This window comes from Dermacentor variabilis, chromosome 11, assembly GCF_050947875.1.
Source record: "Dermacentor variabilis isolate Ectoservices chromosome 11, ASM5094787v1, whole genome shotgun sequence".
NCBI classification, from domain to species: Eukaryota; Metazoa; Arthropoda; class Arachnida; order Ixodida; family Ixodidae; genus Dermacentor; species Dermacentor variabilis.
In genome coordinates, this window is record NC_134578.1 from 17,118,246 (window position 1) to 17,138,301 (window position 20,056).

A 20,056-nucleotide genomic window follows, 5' to 3' on the forward strand; every position below is an offset into this window, starting at 1 on the left:
CACAATATGAACGCCTCTTTAGGACTAGAGCAGGCAGACACATCCTAGAGAGATTAGACAAAGGTTACCACACACGGCATGGTGTCAAGGTGGACATCCCGAGAGATACGAAGGAAAAGTTGGTAATACCTCCCTTACCAAAGAACATCCACCCAGAACACAATAAGGACAGAAGAAAGAACAGAGCGAAGCAAATACAGAAGAAATTCGGCAGCGACAAGGACGCAATTTTCGTAGGCGCGGCTCGATACAGTCGCAGACGGGGGTTTACGGCAGCCGTAATCGATAGGGAGAAACGGTGCAAGACGTGCGCGACGGTACGCACCACAAGTAACGAGATAGCTGAAGAGGTAGCCATAGCGCTCGCAGCAGCTCAGACTAACGCAACCGTGATAGTCAGCGACTCTCAGACGGCAATAAGAAACTTTGCCAACGGCCGAATCTCCCCGGAGGCACTACGAATTCTTCTTGCAGGAGGCCAAAATTACAAAAGAAAGATATACATCGCCTGGACACCCGCTCACACCTTCGCGGAGGACGGCAACAACGAGGCGGCACACGACACGGCTGAAGGGCTTACGGACCGAGCCGCAGTCGCAAGTGACGCCCCGACACCCTCCGGACGTGACGGTGCAGTAAATGAGTGGGAGTGGGAGGACAGAATGACCACATATAATGACATCACGAAACATTATAGGTTGGAGAGGCGCATGCTCCCGCGACCTCACGCAAAATTGACAAAAAAGCAGTCTGTCGCATGGCGGCAGTTACAAACTAGGACGTATCCGAATCCTGCGCTCTCGCACATCATATATCCGGGTGTATATCCTACGGACAAATGCAAAACATGTGAATCCAGAGTCACTTTAGAGCATATATTATGGGAATGCCGAGAAATAAATAACAATAAAGAAAACGAGGCCTCTAGCAGCAGCCTTCGCACGCGCTGGGAAGCCGCGCTGCTCAGCCCCGCCCTCGAAGATCAACTATGGGCCGTCCAGCGGGGCGAGGATGCCGCCAGGACCCAAGAACTCCTGGCCGTCACCTAGGCGGGGCCTTTGGCCCTCCCCACCAACTCGCAGGGCACACCATAAAGTTCTTTCCTCCTCCTCCTCCTCAGACTACCTTGCTGTCGAGTTTCCAAGCGTCCTGCCCAGCCGCCATCTTGTTTGGACAGGAAAGTAGCCTGCATCGTTCTTGGCAACGAGGCTGTTTTCGCTAAGCTGTCTACTTTGACGTTTTCATGATAATTGAAACGAGTCTTAATATGGCTGCTGCCCGCTTAGCTGTCTACAGTGAGTGCTCGAACTCAGCTAGCCCAATTGGCGTTCGGTTTGAAACATGGAGGAAGGAAAATCTGACGTCGCTCTTTTTGAATCTGAAGTGACGCCGGAAGTCGGCGTTACAGCGCCATCGTGTCGGGCCAGATTCTCCTCTCTTGTTTACATTTGTCGCCTTCGGCGCGGTACCATAGGCACGACCACGCCAGGCTGCACTCCGTAGAGATCGGACCAACGGTCCAATCGCGGTGTATGCCATCGCAATATAGCCTATGGCAAGCCCGCTTCTGCAGTTTATGAGAACAAGCACGCCTGCTGGTCGTGGCTTTGTCGAAACAACATATGGGAGAGCACAATCTAGATAACACAGCGGTACAAAACACGCAGACTAACGCAATCCCGCACACACGACGCCTTTGCCATGGTACTAGACCCACGGAGCAACGCGTGTCAGCGCACACAACTATAACAAAGCCGCCATTGTGGCCCGAGAACATGGTCCCTACAGCACAAAGAAAGAAACAAGAAAATAGAAAAATAGAACGTCACTTCCTCCCGACTTTTCTCCTAGCGGGCGAAGGGTGTAGGGCCTCTCCTCAGTTTTTTCCTTCCTCCATGTTTTGAAATTTCAGCTCTTTCCGCGGCTCGTAGCGATGTAACACTTAAAGCAGACACGATCGTAATCGCGCAATGTATGTCCTCTGCGTCAATTTACGTCCTCTGCGCTTGTCAGCTCAATATGGCCAGACCTGGTGAGGGGTTAAGGGCGAAGGTTAAGCGTCCTCCAATACTTCTCGTTTTCGAGCCCGTTGTTCCATGCACTGCGCCACGGCAGCCCTGTCTAAGTCGGGGATTTTACAAACCATTCTACGATGAATCCTAAGAATAAAGTATTGCACGCTGCGAGGGTAGACAATTTGCTCATTTGTTTTACAACGTCGCCGAATCTCTGCCTTTCCTGTCAACGGTAAGGTTGAGATGTCCCATTGCGTATACCTTTAGCGCATATACAAGCAAAACCTTTATCTTCTGTCCATTATTCAAACTTAATTCGCGCTTTTTTCGTGCTGTCATATTTGGAGTTATTCGCGAAGTCGTGCATACCTACACCTGTACGCCTCTTCACGTGACAGCGCATCCACCCCCTGCGCCATATTACATATCATTCACGTCGGACTGGGTTGTCCCCATGTTATCGGCGTCGGGGGGTGCTACAGGGTAAAAATTGGAGGACGCTTAAGCTTCGCCTTCAAGAGTGGAACGCGACAGCGTTCCCGTCGACCCGCCAAGGGGTGTAAGACAATGGGCTACGGCGCAGCGACTACGCGCCCCGCATCGGACGCGGCGAGCGTCGAGCAACGCAGCGTTCGGCGCGACAACGAAATGTGCGCCTGAGCAAGCGACGCACGCCTGAGCCTTAGAAACAGCTCGTTTCTAAGGCAACACCGCGTTCACTAGAGGCGCTTTTGTACCGCTTCGAAGCATCGAACTCGTGGCTCAGTGATAAAGAAAAAAAAACTCGTGGCTCAGTGGTAACGTCTCCGTCTCACACTCCGGAGACCCTGGTTCGATTCCCACCCAGCCCATCTTGGAAGTTGCTTTTTATTTATGAAGTGCCTGCCGTGATTTATCGCTCACGGCCAACGCCGCGGACGCCGACACCGACGCCGACGACACCGACGCCGACGACACCGGCTTTTCTGCGACACGAGCTCCTTAACGCTATCGCGTTAACATACTCGTCGATACGTTATATCGGCTTTCTCCGGTTCGCGGGTCCTGTCGCGGACGCCAGAAGAAGAGATGAGGGAGAGACCCTAGAACGGCGTGGTGGCGTTCGGACGCAAGTCAGCGCTGAAGAGGTTAGCGTCCGCCGGGAGCGGACGATGAAGAGTCAGCGTCCGTCGGGCCGTGGGTCCGAGCTTCCAGACTCCTACCGGCAGAAGCTGGACTGCCTAGCCTCCGGAGCTAGGACAACGTCCCACTGCGTGACTGAAGTGAGCTTTCGGGCCACGAGCTCGAGCTTACCGATTCCCACAGGCAGAACCTGGACTGCCTAATTTCCTGAGCCAGTAGAAGGTCCCACCGCGTGACCACCTGGAGTTCGCCCAAGGAGCGACCAGTGCGTTCCGTCGACGACGACTCGGCGCTCTTCACCGACGCGACCAATCAATCAATCAATCAATCAATCTTTATTTAGCATTCATTCATTTACAAAAAATGAACACTAGGACAAGAACTAAAAGCTGCTTTTTTGCAGCTTGACAAGGTTCTTGCCCCTATCTATGACAACGGGGACAGAATAATGTTTGTACACTTTAGTGTGTGCAATGCACAAATGTATACCATGTGCCGGAACTGTTGGTGAGCCGCAGCCCGCTTTCATTCTACTGTCCTTTTGTATTCGGACACACGTGATATGTATAGGATTACAATAGCGGTGACTTTAATTAATGAGAACTGCGTTTGTTATAAGCAGTGTATAGCGCTCTTCATCCTTTTGTTTATTTTACGTCCTTCGTTTATGCATGTTTTTTTTCCACTTGCTATATGTGAATATACATTATTCTTTCACTTCTGAAATCAAGAGCTCTCGCCCTTCATTCGAATAGAAAACATGGATAGCGATATTATTTTAAATCGCTTTCCATAAACGAACCGTGACACCAAGGTGAGGCAGCGGGAGGAATTCCCACTCCATTTCAATAACGGAATAGAACTCATTCGAGGAAGGCGAGTTGTTTTGGTGGCAGTAGAGCTTAGCAGGCCAGCCAACTTGCAGAGCTGCGGATTCGGAAAAAAGAAGTTCTCTACACAAGAGTGTAGCGCGCAGCTACAATGAAACCGTTCAAGGATTTTCTCGGAAGAGAAGGATGTTAAAGAAAAATGGAATCGTCCAGATGCACTGGTGCGATTTGTTTCATACACGGCAAGGCTTAAATTTAATTTATTATTTCATTGCGAAATTTGTAGGCGTATTTGCACAGTTCTTATAATCGAGTAAAACTGCCGAAAAAAATGGTCGACCGGGTTTTATTGTTCATTTTCCTATCGCTGTGCGCCACTTAAATGTCTCGTCCAAAGGGTCCAGCTTTTATCTCTCCGTGTGCTTTTTCCTTCACGTGGTCCTCGCCGTTCTCCTTGTCATCCTCATCGTCTCGGTGACGAGCGCGCACGTGGCCTCTAAGGGCGTTCATGTTCCCACACCCCTTGCCGCAGTGCGGGCAGTGCAGCGGGTACTGACGGCCGTGCACGACCAACTCGTGCGTCCTGACCTGGCCGCGCCGCGCGAACCTCACTCCGCACTCGGGGCAGGCGTGCGGCTTCTCGCCCGTGTGCGTGAGCAGGTGATCGGCGAGGTGACTCCGCTGCGTGAACCCTTTTCCGCACTCGGGACACACGTGATGACGGCGAGCGCTTTCGGAAGAGTGCCGAATCCTCCGATGACGCGCCATGGTTGAGGCATCGCTAAAGCGCTGGCCGCAGTCTGCGCACTCGTACGGCTTCTCCTTCGTGTGGACTAGCAGGTGGCGGCTGAGACTGCTTCGGCGGTTGAAGCCCCGGTGGCAGATTTCGCACACGAACGGCCGCTCGCCCGCGTGGATTCTCTCGTGCGTGGTGACATCGTACCTGCGAAGATGGGGATGAAAAAAACAAAGGGAATAGAACAGCGTTTCGATTCTGGCAGTAGAGTTATCCTGCCACCTACGGCACCAAATCTGATACTGCGGTTTAAGATGACATAAATTAAACGAATTCCAACCGTTGCTCCAGGTTTCCTGCATTCAGAAGGAAGCGAGGAAACAAAAAGCTAGAGGAGATTATTGCGGATGGCATCTAGACAACGAATTTATATCGAACCTAACAGTTTTCTTTCGTATACATGAAGTTGTGTTACCCACCGCGGCGGCTTAGCGGCTGTGGTGTTGCGATGCTAAGCACGATGTCTCGCGGATCAAATCCCGGCTGCGGCGGCCACATTCCGATGGGGGCTAAATACAAGAACGCCCAGGTCCCGTGCATTGGGGGCACGTCATACATCCCCTGGTGGTCAAAATTACTCCTGAGTCCACCACTACGGCGTGCCCCATAATGAAGTAGTTTTTGGCACGTAAAACTCCAGAATTCTGTTCTTCTATTGTGTGAACTTGCCTCAATTCGCGTAGATGGAAAATAGCAATGCGCATAAATTCTATTTCAAGTGCACTCGAAATACATCGGATTCCGTTTAGGAAAATGCAAACTTTCACATTTACATAACTAAGCATTTCAAGTTAAAACCCAAAGCGTGCGTTCCTTGGAGCAAAATCTACAGAGCCAACAACGAGTCTGTGGTGCTGTGTGTCACCGTAAATCGTGCACGTGCCTATAGTGCTCAATTTGTGTGTTTCCTTCTGAAGTTTTAATAGCACTGATCGCACCTGTAGAGCTTACGAAAAAAATAATCAGAACCTCCAAGCGTACGAGTTTCTTGCCATTTCTTTCGGCGATCATCCTTCTTAACTTTTAATATCACTGATGGTACCTGTAGAGCTTGCGAAAAAACTAATCAGAACCTCCAAGCGTGCGAGTGTTTTTCCATTTCTTTCGGCGATCAAAGTCGCTTAGCGATAAACAAATTTAAAAAAAATAACAATAAAAAAGCTTTTTAATAGTTAACGTACGCTTGCATTTGTCTGTTTAAGTTCGAACTCGCAAAACTCGGAAATATCTCGTCTATACGATCGCCTAGTCGACTCCCACAAAACTTGATGCATCTGAAGGCACAGATAACGATGGGTCTGATAATGTGGAACAGAAATTTTATGCCTGTTTCGTGCGTGAAATCTACAGAATGTTGCGGCATGCCGTGCGAACTTGTAAACTGCCATGTTTACTTTTTTTCCTTTGTTTAGAGGGAACAAAACGTGTTTTCTTAAGTTCTAGTAGAAGTGTAACGACAGCTAAACTAGTATACAAAGCAACCGGTTTTCATACTAAAGATGTGACCCCGCAGTGTTAAATTTCGCAGTACAGATGGAAATTTTTGATTTGAGGAACGCTCTGAAAGTTAGTGCATGCTCGACTATCGCAGGTAGCTTTCTGTGTTCATGTTCAAGCCATAATATCACCATTGCTCAATATCTGTGCGCGTTGTTTCGAACCACGCTGCTGTGTAGGCTGCAATGACCGTGCGCGTTGACCAAACTTCAGGACTGATTTCACCCGGAAGCGTTTTTCTATGCTTTTAATTGCGGGAATACTTCATCAATTTTGCCTACAACCGAAGCATATATGTGAATCCTAAACATTAGAGTGAAAACAAATGAATACTTATTTTTCATCATCCCGCGAACAACCGCACCGACACCCAACACAAGAAGCACCACATCATATATCTTCAGCTATAAGTGCCACATCTTCGCTCACTTGTAATTGCTGGAGTAAGGGCAGTGGGCGCATCGGTGCTTTCCTTGGGGCCTTTGCATGTGTTTGCGTCGCCGGTGGTTCTCCAGCAGCTGCTTAACGGTGAATTGATCGCCGCATTCGTCGCAGGAGAATATCTCACGTGGTACAGCGACGTCAGCCTCGGCCGCTTAACAGAGACAAACGAAGAAACAAACATGTTAAATCACCATAACCCATGTACATTTTCAAAAGTAATGTATTTCATTTTTTTTTCATTGCTTTCTTAGAACAGCTCTCTGAAGAAAGTAAAAAAACTCAACCGTACAGTACGCAATCAGGTGGCTCCGGGGATAAAGGTGACGCTATAGTGGTCACGTGTCTGGGCCCCTCGGAGCCACCACACAGGCAACCTGACTACAACGTCAGTTTCTGGGCAGCGTACTGTTTACTAATAAATAAAAATGTTGCAGATAAATAATTACTGCAGAACTGCAGAACTCATGTCACGATGGCTGTCAACGGTAATCCGATTAGCATTCGAGCGAGGTACTATAGTGACGCACCGTATTTCTGCAGTCATGTTTATTTAACCTCTGTAGTTGTCCTTCTCAGACTTTCGTTGCTCCGGCTATGTGCGACATTCTCCGGTATCGGTCCACTTTGCTGTGGCACTCGCTTGCCAAGGTCACACGTGAGCGGGATGGTATGAAGACGACTGTATGACGACCACGCAGTGACGACAATGGAACGACGTAGAATGAATGACGTCGATGAAACGACAAAGGAAGGTATGACGGCAACCAGATTATTCTTTAACGATGCCGGTGGTGCAACAACAACAGCTTAACAGCTTGACGAGGATGACATTAGGAGAATGGGATGACGACGAGTGTATGACCATGACGACGTAACGATGGCGGTACGAAGACAGCGGAATGATGGAGCTGGAATTATAAAGATGGCACGACCATGATGGCATGGCGACGATGGTAGGCAATGAATGCATGACTGCTACTATCTGACGACAATGACATGGCAACAGCGGCATGATCCCTATTGAATGACGGCAGCATGACTACGATAGAACGGCGAAGAAGGAATGACGTCAATGCAACAACCACTACGGCTTCACGACCACGAACATATATACCTAGCGGCCAAAGCAGGCAGGCAACTTGCGCCATTGGATCGGCGTTACTGAGGTTGATGCTGCGACGCCAGCGACATGCTTTCTGCTGAACGAGTTGTTAGCTCGGAACCACTGCGGTGTGAATTGCCGACTCGTTCACGCTGAACGTGCAGGGAAAACGTGTTACCTGTGCAGGGTTTCACTATGGCAAAACACGAAGTTGCAAGTGTCGCATCTAAAGGAACATCCATCAAGTGAGGAATAGACCGGCGTGGAAGGCGGCTACCACCCTCCGCTCCCACCGGGGTGCTCTCCCGAAGCCTCCACAGGTGAGGGCGGCGCGGGGAAAGGGGTCTGCCCTTTTTAGGCTCTCCACCACAGCAGCCAAACCAGGCTTTAGACGCCACAACGCTTTAGCGCTACTACACGTGCGTCTCAAAGAGATGTAAAATTGCGCTTGGCAGGTCTTGCTACTAGGTTGCGCGAGAGCATACGGCCTTTGCTTCGGCGTCATTGTATTGGCGGTGAAAGGCCAACCAAGAAAAGTGACGAGAGAATCAAGGAAAGCTATTTGCTCTAAAAACTGTATGCGGCAATTTGTTGACATTACAAAGTCAAGGACCCAAAATGCAGTTAGCAGACCGTAATACCGACTGTCCTAACATGTTGCCAAGAATTAAATGTAACAGATGAACTTTCCGCGAACGGCACTCACGTTTTGTTGAAGGGCGTAGTTTGTGCTATAGACAGGGGTATTTCTTGTCGTTTTTCCAAAAAGATCCGGTTATAAGCTTTAGTTAGCTAACTTTTACTTGCGATATTGATAAGGCGTGAATTCAAACTTTGGAGAAAATTTCGAGAAACAGTACAAATCAAATATGCACTAAAGCCAAACATGGTCTCCTGCCGTCGTTTTTTTTCCCTACGAGAAGTGTCTTACGAAAGTTACTAGACGAAATACCTCTGGTGCTACGATTGTTCCGCTGTCATGTTATTACGTATGGCCATCGCATTTGTCTAATATTCGGGCTGATGCAGACGTTCTTGTGAAGTTATTTGTTACGCTTTTTATTTCTATATTTCCAAGCACCCTAGGTAAATATAAGTACAGCAAGGCAATTAGTCTCTTCGGGCGTATGAATAATAATTGGGAATTGTGACATTTCTGCCGGAACCTGTTGTTGCAGTGATCAATTTGCGAAGTTACAAACTCGTTTGAACCCAGAAGGACATCATTCGCATGATGTATGCGGTGCAGCATCACAATGAATCGTTGGTAGCATGCTTCAGGGCACTAATGTCGCCATGGGAAAATGACTGTCCACGTGGTACTTTTTCAAATCTCGCGCACTATCTTTGCAGACCAGAAAAATAAAACCACAGCAGCTATTACTACCAAAAAAAAAATATTCGGAAAACTTCTAATAAGCTCTTGAAATTACACATTATGTATTTTGCGTTTAAAGCAACACTTGAAAAGTTAGTTAAATAATTAATAATGATTATTCGCCTAAGGTTGCCGTAAAAATACAGGTGCTGTAAGTTGCTCACAAGGTCATTGAACAATACTAAGTGGGTTGCATTCTCGTAATGCACACGTAGATCTTGTAAGTTTTGGCACGAATCAACCGAAACACCATGCGTATAGCTGCTGTAAATTTAGCGCATCTTAAACCAAGCATGTTAAAAAGTGTTACGTATATGCTCTTTTTTTTTTGGTAAATGAGACCAATAACATTCTGTTTGTAGTCGTCCAGCTTCACTGCGCCTGATTTTTAAATGCGATTAGCAACCTTTTAGGCATTAGATTTGGGGCATAAGTCTCAGTGGAAAAGCGGTACAACCTGCTCACAAATACGCACTGAATCTAATTGCTCGGGGTTATGTCTTACGTGGCACGTTTTTTTCTTGGCTTGATTTTACTTATTTCTTGTCATTTGCTGTTCACGGCTAGCCAATCAGTATATTAACATTGAGCATAGTGCTGCTCGGATACTTTACGAATCACGTAAAGAAATAGCAAGTCGTTAAGTTATCCCGGCCGAGGTCCTAGAAGAAGCTTCACTGGATGCTATGTTAGCTTCTCTGAAACATAACCAATTAAGCCTTGTGTCCGAAAATGTATCTTTGTGAGCTTGCTTTTTTCAATTTACCTAATTAGCTAAAAAAGGCACCCTTGAAAACCCTGAGTAGCCCTCCTCCAAAAATATAATATTTTCACAACGACCAAGAACACAATTCCGTTGGCCTCATTTGTAAAAAAATCTAATTTCTGTAAAGGATTAGTTTAAGTTATATGAAACAACCGGTATACAAAGTAACGACTACGCACCTTTGTTCTGTGTCCCCGAGTTGCCGATGAGACCCAGCTGCTTGGCGAAGTCGTCCCCGTACCACACGAACAGCTCCTCTGCGGCGTTCACCACCTTGCACGTGCGGTAGTAGACGGCACCCTGGCGCACGAAGGCCACCAGGTTCTGTTGGCTCTGGTCGGGAGCGCAGTTGACGTAGCGCATCCAGTTGGAACGGTCCAGTGGGCGGCCGTCCACCAGGAATACTCGGCCGCTGTGGCGGATCTGCAACGGGCAGCAACACACGAATGGTCTAAACCTGAGCCACGTGTTAACTGTAGTTCTCTTCAGCTGTCAACTGACTCGCTGAAGAAGAGACAGCACAAAGGGACGAGACACTCCACTGTATCATCTAGTCCTTTCATGCTGTCTTGCTGAGTGATACGAAAGAGCCAACCGTTAATCGTTACACTCGCTGCACTAGCATCTATCGGGTGCCTGTCATTGGCCGGGTGCGCTGACACGTGATATCACACATGACACGCACCTGCCAGGTGTACCCGTTTGCGGCGCTGCTGTCCACTTGGGCGCCCTCGTACGGTCCAAAGCACAGCCTCTTGGGCAGCCGCTTCATGGTAAACACGCCGTACTGGGCCCCTTTGATCGTCGAACGGCGCACACACAACCCCTCGGGCACTGTCTTGTTTGCGCGCTGGGGGTCACCCAAGGGAACCTGCAATGATATGCACAGACAATATCTCCTAGGTCGTGGCTATAGTATATGCAGTAAGTATCTCGTCTGGGCACAGCTGCCTTATGACAGTGCTTTGTTGGTTCTTCTTCGCAGTGCCGATGGAGCCGCATATCCCAGCCATATAGTCTTGACAAACGTCATTCAGGTAGCGTTTCCAACTACTTTCGTCGCGCGAGCCGTGTTTATTCCAAGCAATCTCTCCCATTTTGCAAAAATGTTCAGCAAGAAGACTTTGCCTCATCAAGTCTACATCTACGGTGGTGCATCCTTTACAGGGGTATAGTACGATGGAGTTATTTTCGACTGTATTAGCGCTAATTACACCCGCATCATTAATTTACCTACTTGGCGACTAATTTACGCTTCATCTGGGTACCACTGAAGCTCCCTCCCTGACAACACTCCGTCGCGCGAGCTCTGTTTATTTCAAGAAATCCATTTTCCAATAATGTGCCGCAAAGCGGCTTTGCCACGTCATGTCTTTATCTACGGTGGTGCATCCTTTACAGGGGCATAGTACGATGGGGTTGTTTTCGAATATATGGGATGCTAATTACGCCCGTACCATTATTCTTACCTATGCTACGACTACTTCTCGCTTCTAGGCTCGCTAAATCCTACACTTTTGATACCCATTTTAACTGCCTCATAATAATAATAATAATAATAATAATAATAATAATAATAATAATAATAATAATAATAATAATAATAATAATAATCAGCCTGGTTACGCCCACTGCAGGGCAAAGGCCTCTCCCATACTTCTCCAACTACCCCGGTCATGCACTAATTGTGGCCATGTTGTCCCTGCAAACTTCTTAATCTCATCCGCCCACCTAACTTTCTGCCGCCCTCTGCTACGCTTCCCTTCCCTTGGAATCCATTCCGTTACTCTTAATGGCCATCGGTCATCTTCCCTCCTCATTACGTGTCCTGCCCATGCCCATTTCTTTTTCTTGGCTACCACGGCTATAAAGTCACAACTGACTACCACAACTGGCTACCACGCTATAAAGTCACAGAACGGCCATTTTTCCTGGAAGTGGTTACAAGATAACCAGATGCCAGATATGTCAACAACTTGTGAAGTCAACTAAGACAACATTATTTTCAATAAGGTGCGCAGAATATCGGCAAGTGGTTCCACAGTGACTAGAAAACACAGCGACGTGGCCTTCAATAAAATTATAGTTATAAGAGGCAGTGAAAGCAAAAAAAATAAAAATGTTATCCCTTGACTTTTATTCCATGTCCCGTCGCCGGAGACCTTAGCCCGGGTCGCCAAAAACCTGCCGGACAATTCAATGAAGTTTAATTGTCATTGGATTGGCCAACCAATCCCTTGACTTGTGCAGAGTGATGTCCAAGGGTGTTTGCGACATGCTCGTAAACAGGTTACTAACATGCATGGAATGCCACGGTCTTGTCGCGGGTGAATTCGTGTCTAAAACCAATTTTCCGGTGAAGCTTAAGTTCGGGCGTGACCTTATTTGTTTGATGACTTGTATAAAATAATTTCTACGAATTAGCTAAACCACGCTCCCCACCGTGTCCCGTCAGAGCAAAGTAAAACGCACTAAATCTACACACTTCAGATAGGTGGTTGTTTGAATCGCTGCAACACAGCAGCCAGCAGTGAGTAACGATGATGCGTCAGGTTGTCAGGTTGAGGGAAGCAGCAAAATATATCGAGCAACATCCCTAAAACATTGCGTGCCTTTACAGCAGCAGTGGCTCCGTGTTTGAAAGCACGTCTCTTCTATGGGGAAAGCCAGTGAGCTAAAATATATAGCTGCAGGCCACCGGCTATACACCGGTAAAGAACTTGGTACGAGACCATACGCGGCACGGTGCTTGCCTTGAAACTCCCGGCGAAACTGGTCACGTGTCGAGGAAAATGATGTCGCGATGATATGATACCCTCAATGTCAGTAAGCGTTCTCACGCGTGCTTTATCGACGTCGTAATTATGTAGTACCTTCCTACTCCCTTAACAACGGCACTTTAACATATTGTGAGACTTTTAAATGCCTAAGAGTACATACATAGAGTGACTTATGTTGGTCCCATCATATCGATCAGTTAACTCATTCTTGCAACCGATTACTTGGTTATCTATGCCGTAACTTGTCTTCAGCATCTCCCTCAGTCAAACTACTTGCATATAAAACCTTAGTCAGATCTAAACTAGAATGCACTTGTGCTATTTATGACAACCATCAGGTTAATATGATTAACACCACTGAATCGGTTCAGAACAGAGCTGCCGAATTCATTCTATCTGACTGCTATAACACATGTTTCATCCTTAAAATCCCGGTTGTGTATTCTCTCGCTCGCCTCCCGCCGCAAAAGTGCTCGTCTTTTTTTTTTTTTAGGTTCTTTCATTCACAGTTCACAGCTAACCAAATCATCAGTCCAGCCCATCGTTTCTCCCTCCACACGCATCCTAGTGCTGTGAATCTACCACGCGCCCATTCCACTACGTATCAACGTTCTTTTTTTTTTTTATACACACAGCCCGAGAATGGAATTCCCTTCCCTCTGACATGGCCCTCATCACTGACATTTCTCGTTTCAAAGCTACCATCGAAGACCGTCTTTCAAGACATACCACCTAACCTGACACGTCATTTTTCAATATGTGCCCAACCCTCATGTAATGTCCCCTTTTGGGACCATTGAGGTATAATAAATAAATAAATAAATAAATAAATAACCACACAGATGCCCAACTCTTGCGTCAAGTAACAAGATTATAATGACAGAAGGTCGTTTCACTTACCGGAGTGTCCTTTACGTGCGTTAGTGGTCCATGGACGGGACAGTCTCCCGGGTAGTCCATCTTGCAGTCATCACAAACTGGGAGCGGAAGAGTTCGCAGCTTTGTTGGGTTACAGCTATGTTTAAGAAATCATGATATCCTTGCGGGCTCTATATTAGCAAGAATGCTTCAACAGTTTATAAACATTAATTACGGCCCAGTAGGGGGCGTCGGTCAAATCACGTGGTACAGCTGAAACTCGATTTAACGAAGTGATGACCACGCTCGAATTTCCGCGTTAAATCTGGAAGTTCGTAAAATTAAAAAAAAAATTTCGTTGCTTTCAAATCTAAAAATTGTAATGTAGCGACACGCAAAAGCTACCGCGGCATTCTATTTGCCGCTAATCCATCCATCTGTCGCATAAACGATGAAATAACGAAAGCAACCACCACTGCCCCTAGCGAGGCAGTGTTGGGTCCTCTGTTCTGTGTTTGGATGCTGCGCGCAGCCCCGTCAACATAAAGCTAGGGCAGTGACCATGACGGCTAGATATTTTAAACTTCAGAGCGCACACTCGAAGAAAAACCCGTCGGTGTCAAAATTAGAACGAAATCACCACTTTTTTACTCGTTTATTTCAGTAAAAACTACGTTAAATCGAGTTCGGCCAAGGTACTTTCGTTAATTCGGGTTGATGACAACATTGAACCCAATGGGTAGCTGCCGGGGAATGGAGATTTCTTCGTTAGATCGGGAACTTCGTAAAATCGGGTTTCGCTAGATTAAGTTTTAACTGTATACATCATGTGTGTCCACGTAAGTCGCACCATGGGAGAACGTTGCTTGCCTACTTGCCTGCAATGAGACCTTATACAAAAAAATGAGTGTTGGCAAGTCATACTTGTCATTACTAATTAGTCAACAAGAATTAGGTTTAAACTAGCCGACTGATTATTAAAAACTCCAGAATCTCATAAACAGATAAAAGTGCGCTGTTAGGCGAAACAACTGGGGCCACACTTTTCCTTTTTTTTTTATTTAGCACCCAACTAGGGCACCTATGACATCACGCTGAAGTCATGATATATTATGCTAATGTAGCTGCTCTCTCGTCAGGAAACTTCCCCAGAAATGCCAGACTCAGCTTGTGCTTCCATTTGAGTGTGGCCTTCATTCCTCTTATTTTTTGTCTGTATTGTTAGACAACTACTGGCGAGCAGACGCTGTCAATGTCGGTTACGTCTTGGTGAGGAGGTGCATGACGTGCAAGGCACCGTTGCTCCCTGTTCTTCATTTTCACATTATATGCTCCTATTGCGGCCATGAACGGAAGCGCAAGAAAACGTGTCTATTCAAACTTGGTTCACCTATATCTAGTTAACGTTCGCTTGAATTTCCCTATTGCACCGGGCTTTGCAAAGAGACAATTTCGAAGTATGTATAGAGCAACTCTCCGCTTCATTACAGAGTTAAATTCGCTCGTGCATTTAGTTTGAGTTAGAATAGCTTGAGAAGCACAGAAAACTGCAAGTCGACAAAGAATGCGCGTGTCCCGCGTTCTGACACCTGGAGGCGTAGAAAAAAAAGCACTCACGCGCGAGAGAGACAATATGTGCGTCTCTCTCTCTCTCTGTCAGTGTACGCATGCGTGCGCATGCGTGTTTTCAAAAAGTTCACCAGCACCCATCTCACGATGACTGCCCATGCTTATGCGCCCAGCAGTCAATCAATATAGCGATGCAGGCTATATCCTGCCACAGTCGAAACGAGCTCCGAGAGAGGCTTGCACTGCAGCCGGGCTCCGCTTTCTCGCGCTTCTTTTTGAACTCACTGCGCCATCTAGTGACGCCGCCGTGAAGTGCGCGACCAGTCTCCGAGACGAGAAGTGTGGCACGCCGGCGAGTGCGAACGCAAAGAATCGTTCCTTCGCTTGCCACACAGCCAGTGACGCTTTACTCAGCGACCCAACTTGGCGAGAGGATCATTGCAGAGTGGCAGCAGATACCCAGTGCATTCATGGTGCAGCTCGCTAAAGCAGTGACGTGAAAGACGTTCGTCGAAAAAGCGGCATGTACCCAGTGCATCTGTGGCACAGCCGGCTAAAGCTTCGGATTGCTCTCCTCGAGGAACCCATGTAACATGGTTTGAATTCCACAGAGAAAGCAGTGGGGCCAGCTTCGGCCGCAGATCTTTTTTTTTTGTCATTGTAGAGCGGGACACAACCTATTGGCACATACCCCGGGACTCAAGATGGCATCGAAGGGTTTCATTAGGGAGCGGCACATACCCAGTCCTGCATCCACAGTAACCAGTGTCGACGTGGGAGACGTCCATTGAAGAGCGCCTCCTATGCGCACGTTGCCACATACTCAGTGGCTCAAGTTGGTTCGGCTGTTGGTTTCAGACCGTTCCCCTCAGCACAGCAGCCCGATTTTCTAAGCATTCGACCGTGGAATGCACAGGGAGCCAGGTTGGAAGATAGATAGATAGATAGATAGATAGATAGATAGATAGATAGATAGATAGATAGATAGATAGATAGATAGATAGATAGATAGATAGATAGATAGATAGATAGATAGATAGATAGATAGATAGATAGATAGATAGATAGATAGATAGATAGATAGATAGATAGATAGATAGATAGATAGATAGATAGATAGATAGATAGATAGATAGATAGATAGATAGATAGATAGATAGATAGATAGATAGATAGATAGATAGATAGATAGATAGATAGATAGATAGATAGATAGATAGATAGATAGATAGATAGATAGATAGATAGATAGATAGATAGATAGATAGATAGATAGATAGATAGATAGATAGATAGATAGATAGATAGATAATCTCCCGAGAAATCCGTGGAGTACCTTAAGAATGTCAACGCATTAAAATATGCGTTAGGCTTGCTTACACAGGTAGTCTTCGTCCGGTCCCTCTTCGCATTCCATATAGTTAACCTCCTTCCGCTGCCGTCTAGGGTAGCGGAAATCTCCGGAAGAGTCGTCGTCTGTAGAGGCTGCAATTGATCGAATATTAGAAGGGTGCAAGAAGGCTTCTTTATTTTGGTGTCATGACAACACCAAAATTTTGAGTCTTATGAAGCATTATATGGCGCATCTTACATACATGCGTGAATGAAGCATACATACGGTTCAGAGTTAAGCTCTGTTTAACTTTGCAGCTAAACAACCAGCTAAATTACGCAGGTAAACAACCAGGTTTAGCTGCGCAATTATTATAAGTTAATTAAATGCTGCAACTTAACTTTATAGTCTTAGGGTGTGTGTTGTACTCGCGCAGTTCAAACCAGTAAGTCTCGAGGGCGGTTAATTTTAGTATATAGTCAATAGTGCAGGATTCGATGCTTCCGTCACCGCGATTTATCATATATTATATTGGTGTTCTACGTACTTTTGTCTCTCAGTGAGCAAAAATGGGCATTCCGGAAAGTAATGCATAAAACGCCAATGTGTTTTGAAAAAGTATCACACATAATGCTTTTCTTTGGTTTTAGTGAAATTGAAAAGGCCTTAGAGCTGACTGACTTCAGTCGCGAACTTGTAGGGTGTATCCTAACTGTGTGAAGGTGACTTATAGCGAATTTCTTGTTAGCATAACTGCTCGTATTTTTATTTGTTGCGCACCCGGTATTTCTGTCAAGTTGTTCTTCCGGATTGACTAAATTCGCGCAGTGCCACGTACGAAACGTGGATAACATGTACAAATTAAAATATCAAAATCAAGCAGCTGGTATAACAGCTAGCTGTGTGGTGTACGCTTCTGCGCTTTTTTCTTCTTCTTTCGTTTATCCCGCACAGAATACACCAATAAGACTTCGCGGGCTGGGATACCGGCTGAAGCCGCTGCATTGCGATTAGGCCAGGGAGGCCATTACGCCAAAACATTCGTTCGCTTATAACTTTAGGCGCTCTCTAAAAAAATGCAGGTGGTCAAAATTAAATTTGCAGACTTCACAACGGTGTCCCACAAGTGTACATCGATTGGAAGCTCTGTGATACATAAAACCCAATCAATGAGTCACCCGAGCAAATGAACAATTTTATGGCGTCGAAGTGACGCCGTGACTCAACAGCACACACTCACGGAATGGCCTGTCAGTCGATTCTCCGTCGCTGTCATCGCATTCGGCGTAGTTCACCTTCTTCTGAGCACGGCTGGGGCGCTTGGAGCCCGCGCTGCTTGCGCCGACGCCTGCAACGAAGCGCACGCACACATGGAATTATTTCTGTGCGGGTAAACTGAAAGTGTTTTAGCGCGACAGTATAACAAAACTACGATACAGCCACTGTCTAGAGCATGGCCGCGCGCCTGTTTTTAGCGTGGCAGCTTAGTTGTGCCGTGACAATATACCTGTCGCAGTTCTCGCTGTGCACAAACCTGATATGTGACAGAGGCTGTATCGGTATGCTAAAACACTTTTAGATGACGTTAGTTCAGCGTAAAGTATCGCACACTATGACGTACGATGATGCAGCTGCAGATTTGATAATTTGAGGAACATGGAGATTTGAAGCAAATAAAAACGGTCGAGCAAGCGTTGCCTCAAGCTGGCTCCAACGTACGCCTTAACAAAGGGACTGGTATTGGTTGCGAAACAAAGGGGCTTAATTTTCGAGAAAGGGGGTTGTATTCATCAAGCCAGTCGTACGTAAGTGTCGCGAAAGGATTATCTTGAGATTTGAAAGTGAAAAAGCTTTCGTTAATTGGCTCTTTCCGCCATCATCATGGTCGGCCGAAATTTCTCCGCCGGTATAACGAGGAGACGCTAGCGTTGCAGGGAATTAAGAGGGACTGGCACGGAGGTGTGGACAGCGGACCGGAAGTTGGTCAATGGGTCAGAGGGGCAGGCGTCCCTGTCTCTGCACCTCTCTGGGTGGTCTGGCGTTCTGCGCCGAACTACAGCCTACTATTCAATGCGAAGCATACAGCTTCTGTCGCTAAAGAGCTTCGATGTGTCCGAAAGTCCACATCGACTACGTTGTGCTTGATGGTGGTGCTGTGTCCCGTTTCCTCGCGGCCTGTGGTCACGGTGGAGGATATTGTCTTTTGCAGGTCTCGGCGCATCCTTTGTCAAGAGGCGCTGTTTCGTCTTGTTGGTTCACCTCAGCTTTGGTTAGGTGTTTTCATGCCATCGCCGTCACGCTACCATGCCATGTACAAAAAAAAATATATGTCGGCGATAATTTATGCCGACATCATAGAACACCGCCATCACCATCAGCAGTATGGTCAATTATCGCCAATGTGTACAGAACTTTTCGTTTACGTGTGTTCTCCCGCTACGAACATTGCACGAGAAAACTCGCTAGGCGTCTGCTCATATCTCTGCCATAGATAAAATGCAGCTGCATTCACGTGAACCCGGCAGGCTTGTGGGTAGAGTGAGAGGTCAAATATGATTGCCGTGAGATCGCGCCCCATAATAAAATATTTTAATAAATCATATTTCACACTGCAGCTTCACATCATGGCTTCAGCTCACTGTGGACGTATTCTGCGACGATCGCTTCGGCGATACGATCGCCTTCACGTGACGTAGCGCTGAACCAGCCAATCAGCGCGCGCCTGACGGAGGTACTGTCGCCGGAAGTGATCGCCGCAAAATACGTACCCTCGTGGTGATGTTGATTCCTTTTCAGCTCAGGGCTTCATTTCGTGCTGTTCGTCTTCCTCTCTTGCCACCTATGCGAACATCCTTCTGTAAATCTAGCCTAAAATAACCGATCCAACCCGGCAACAATATGCTGATACACACAAGTTGTGCGAAAATCGGGTTGAAAGCATGAAATGTCGACCCTATTGGCATGCGGGTTGACCAAAGAAGACCGAACTGGTCAGTCTACAGATTAACCATTGAAGGTGCTTCGCGCATAGGGCTTGTGAAATGGCTTGTGAAATGGTTTGTGAAAGGGCTTGCGAAACAAGTTCCCGCCTCTCGGAAACGCGGTGTTGCTGGCATACGTGGTCTTGCTCGTCAATCGCCTGGTGTTTGTGTGGTTTGTGATCACCTTGTACAGTACATAGGCTCACAGACGCGCGCAGACGCACTATATAATTGCAAAGTTTTGTTAAGGCCTGCCACAAAAAGCCGTTCAGAAGTGCCGGTCTGTAAGCGCGGTGCTAAGGGGAATACTTACTCGTGTTGCCGGTTGCAGCGCCAACGGCGAGCTGTTGCTTTTCCGCGAGGACAGTACGGCCTTTGACGGGAGCCGTCCACCTCTCCTTGCGTGGAGCGAGCTTAACTCCGGCGCTGTTTTCTTTGCCCTGGGCGCCCGTTTTGGGTGTCTATTGTCGAGCACAAAGAATAACTATTGTTAATAACTGGAAGAATAAACACCTACGTTAACACAAGTATTGCATATCAACAGAAGGAGGCGCGCGATGTCTTCCGGGAAATTAACGTTAAGAA

The 20,056-nt window shown here is 47.0% G+C and overlaps 1 protein-coding gene across 3 annotated transcripts in view; it reads right to left on the reverse strand.

Moving 5' to 3' along the window:
• Window positions 1-4,211: 4,211 nt before the first annotated feature.
• LOC142564789 (histone-lysine N-methyltransferase PRDM7-like) overlaps window positions 4,212-20,056 on the reverse strand; it is a 78,778-nt gene continuing 62,933 nt past the window's right edge. For all 3 annotated transcript variants that reach the window (XM_075675946.1, XM_075675948.1, XM_075675949.1), the window contains 8 exons: window positions 19,785-19,932; window positions 17,731-17,838; window positions 16,538-16,642; window positions 13,631-13,707; window positions 10,636-10,821; window positions 10,130-10,373; window positions 6,690-6,855; window positions 4,212-4,910 (listed from right to left, as the gene is read on the reverse strand). In XM_075675946.1, the coding sequence (XP_075532061.1) occupies window positions 4,346-4,910; window positions 6,690-6,855; window positions 10,130-10,373; window positions 10,636-10,821; window positions 13,631-13,707; window positions 16,538-16,642; window positions 17,731-17,838; window positions 19,785-19,932 (1,599 nt within the window). In that variant the 3' untranslated portion in view covers window positions 4,212-4,345. The remainder of the gene's footprint in view (window positions 4,911-6,689; window positions 6,856-10,129; window positions 10,374-10,635; window positions 10,822-13,630; window positions 13,708-16,537; window positions 16,643-17,730; window positions 17,839-19,784; window positions 19,933-20,056) is intronic.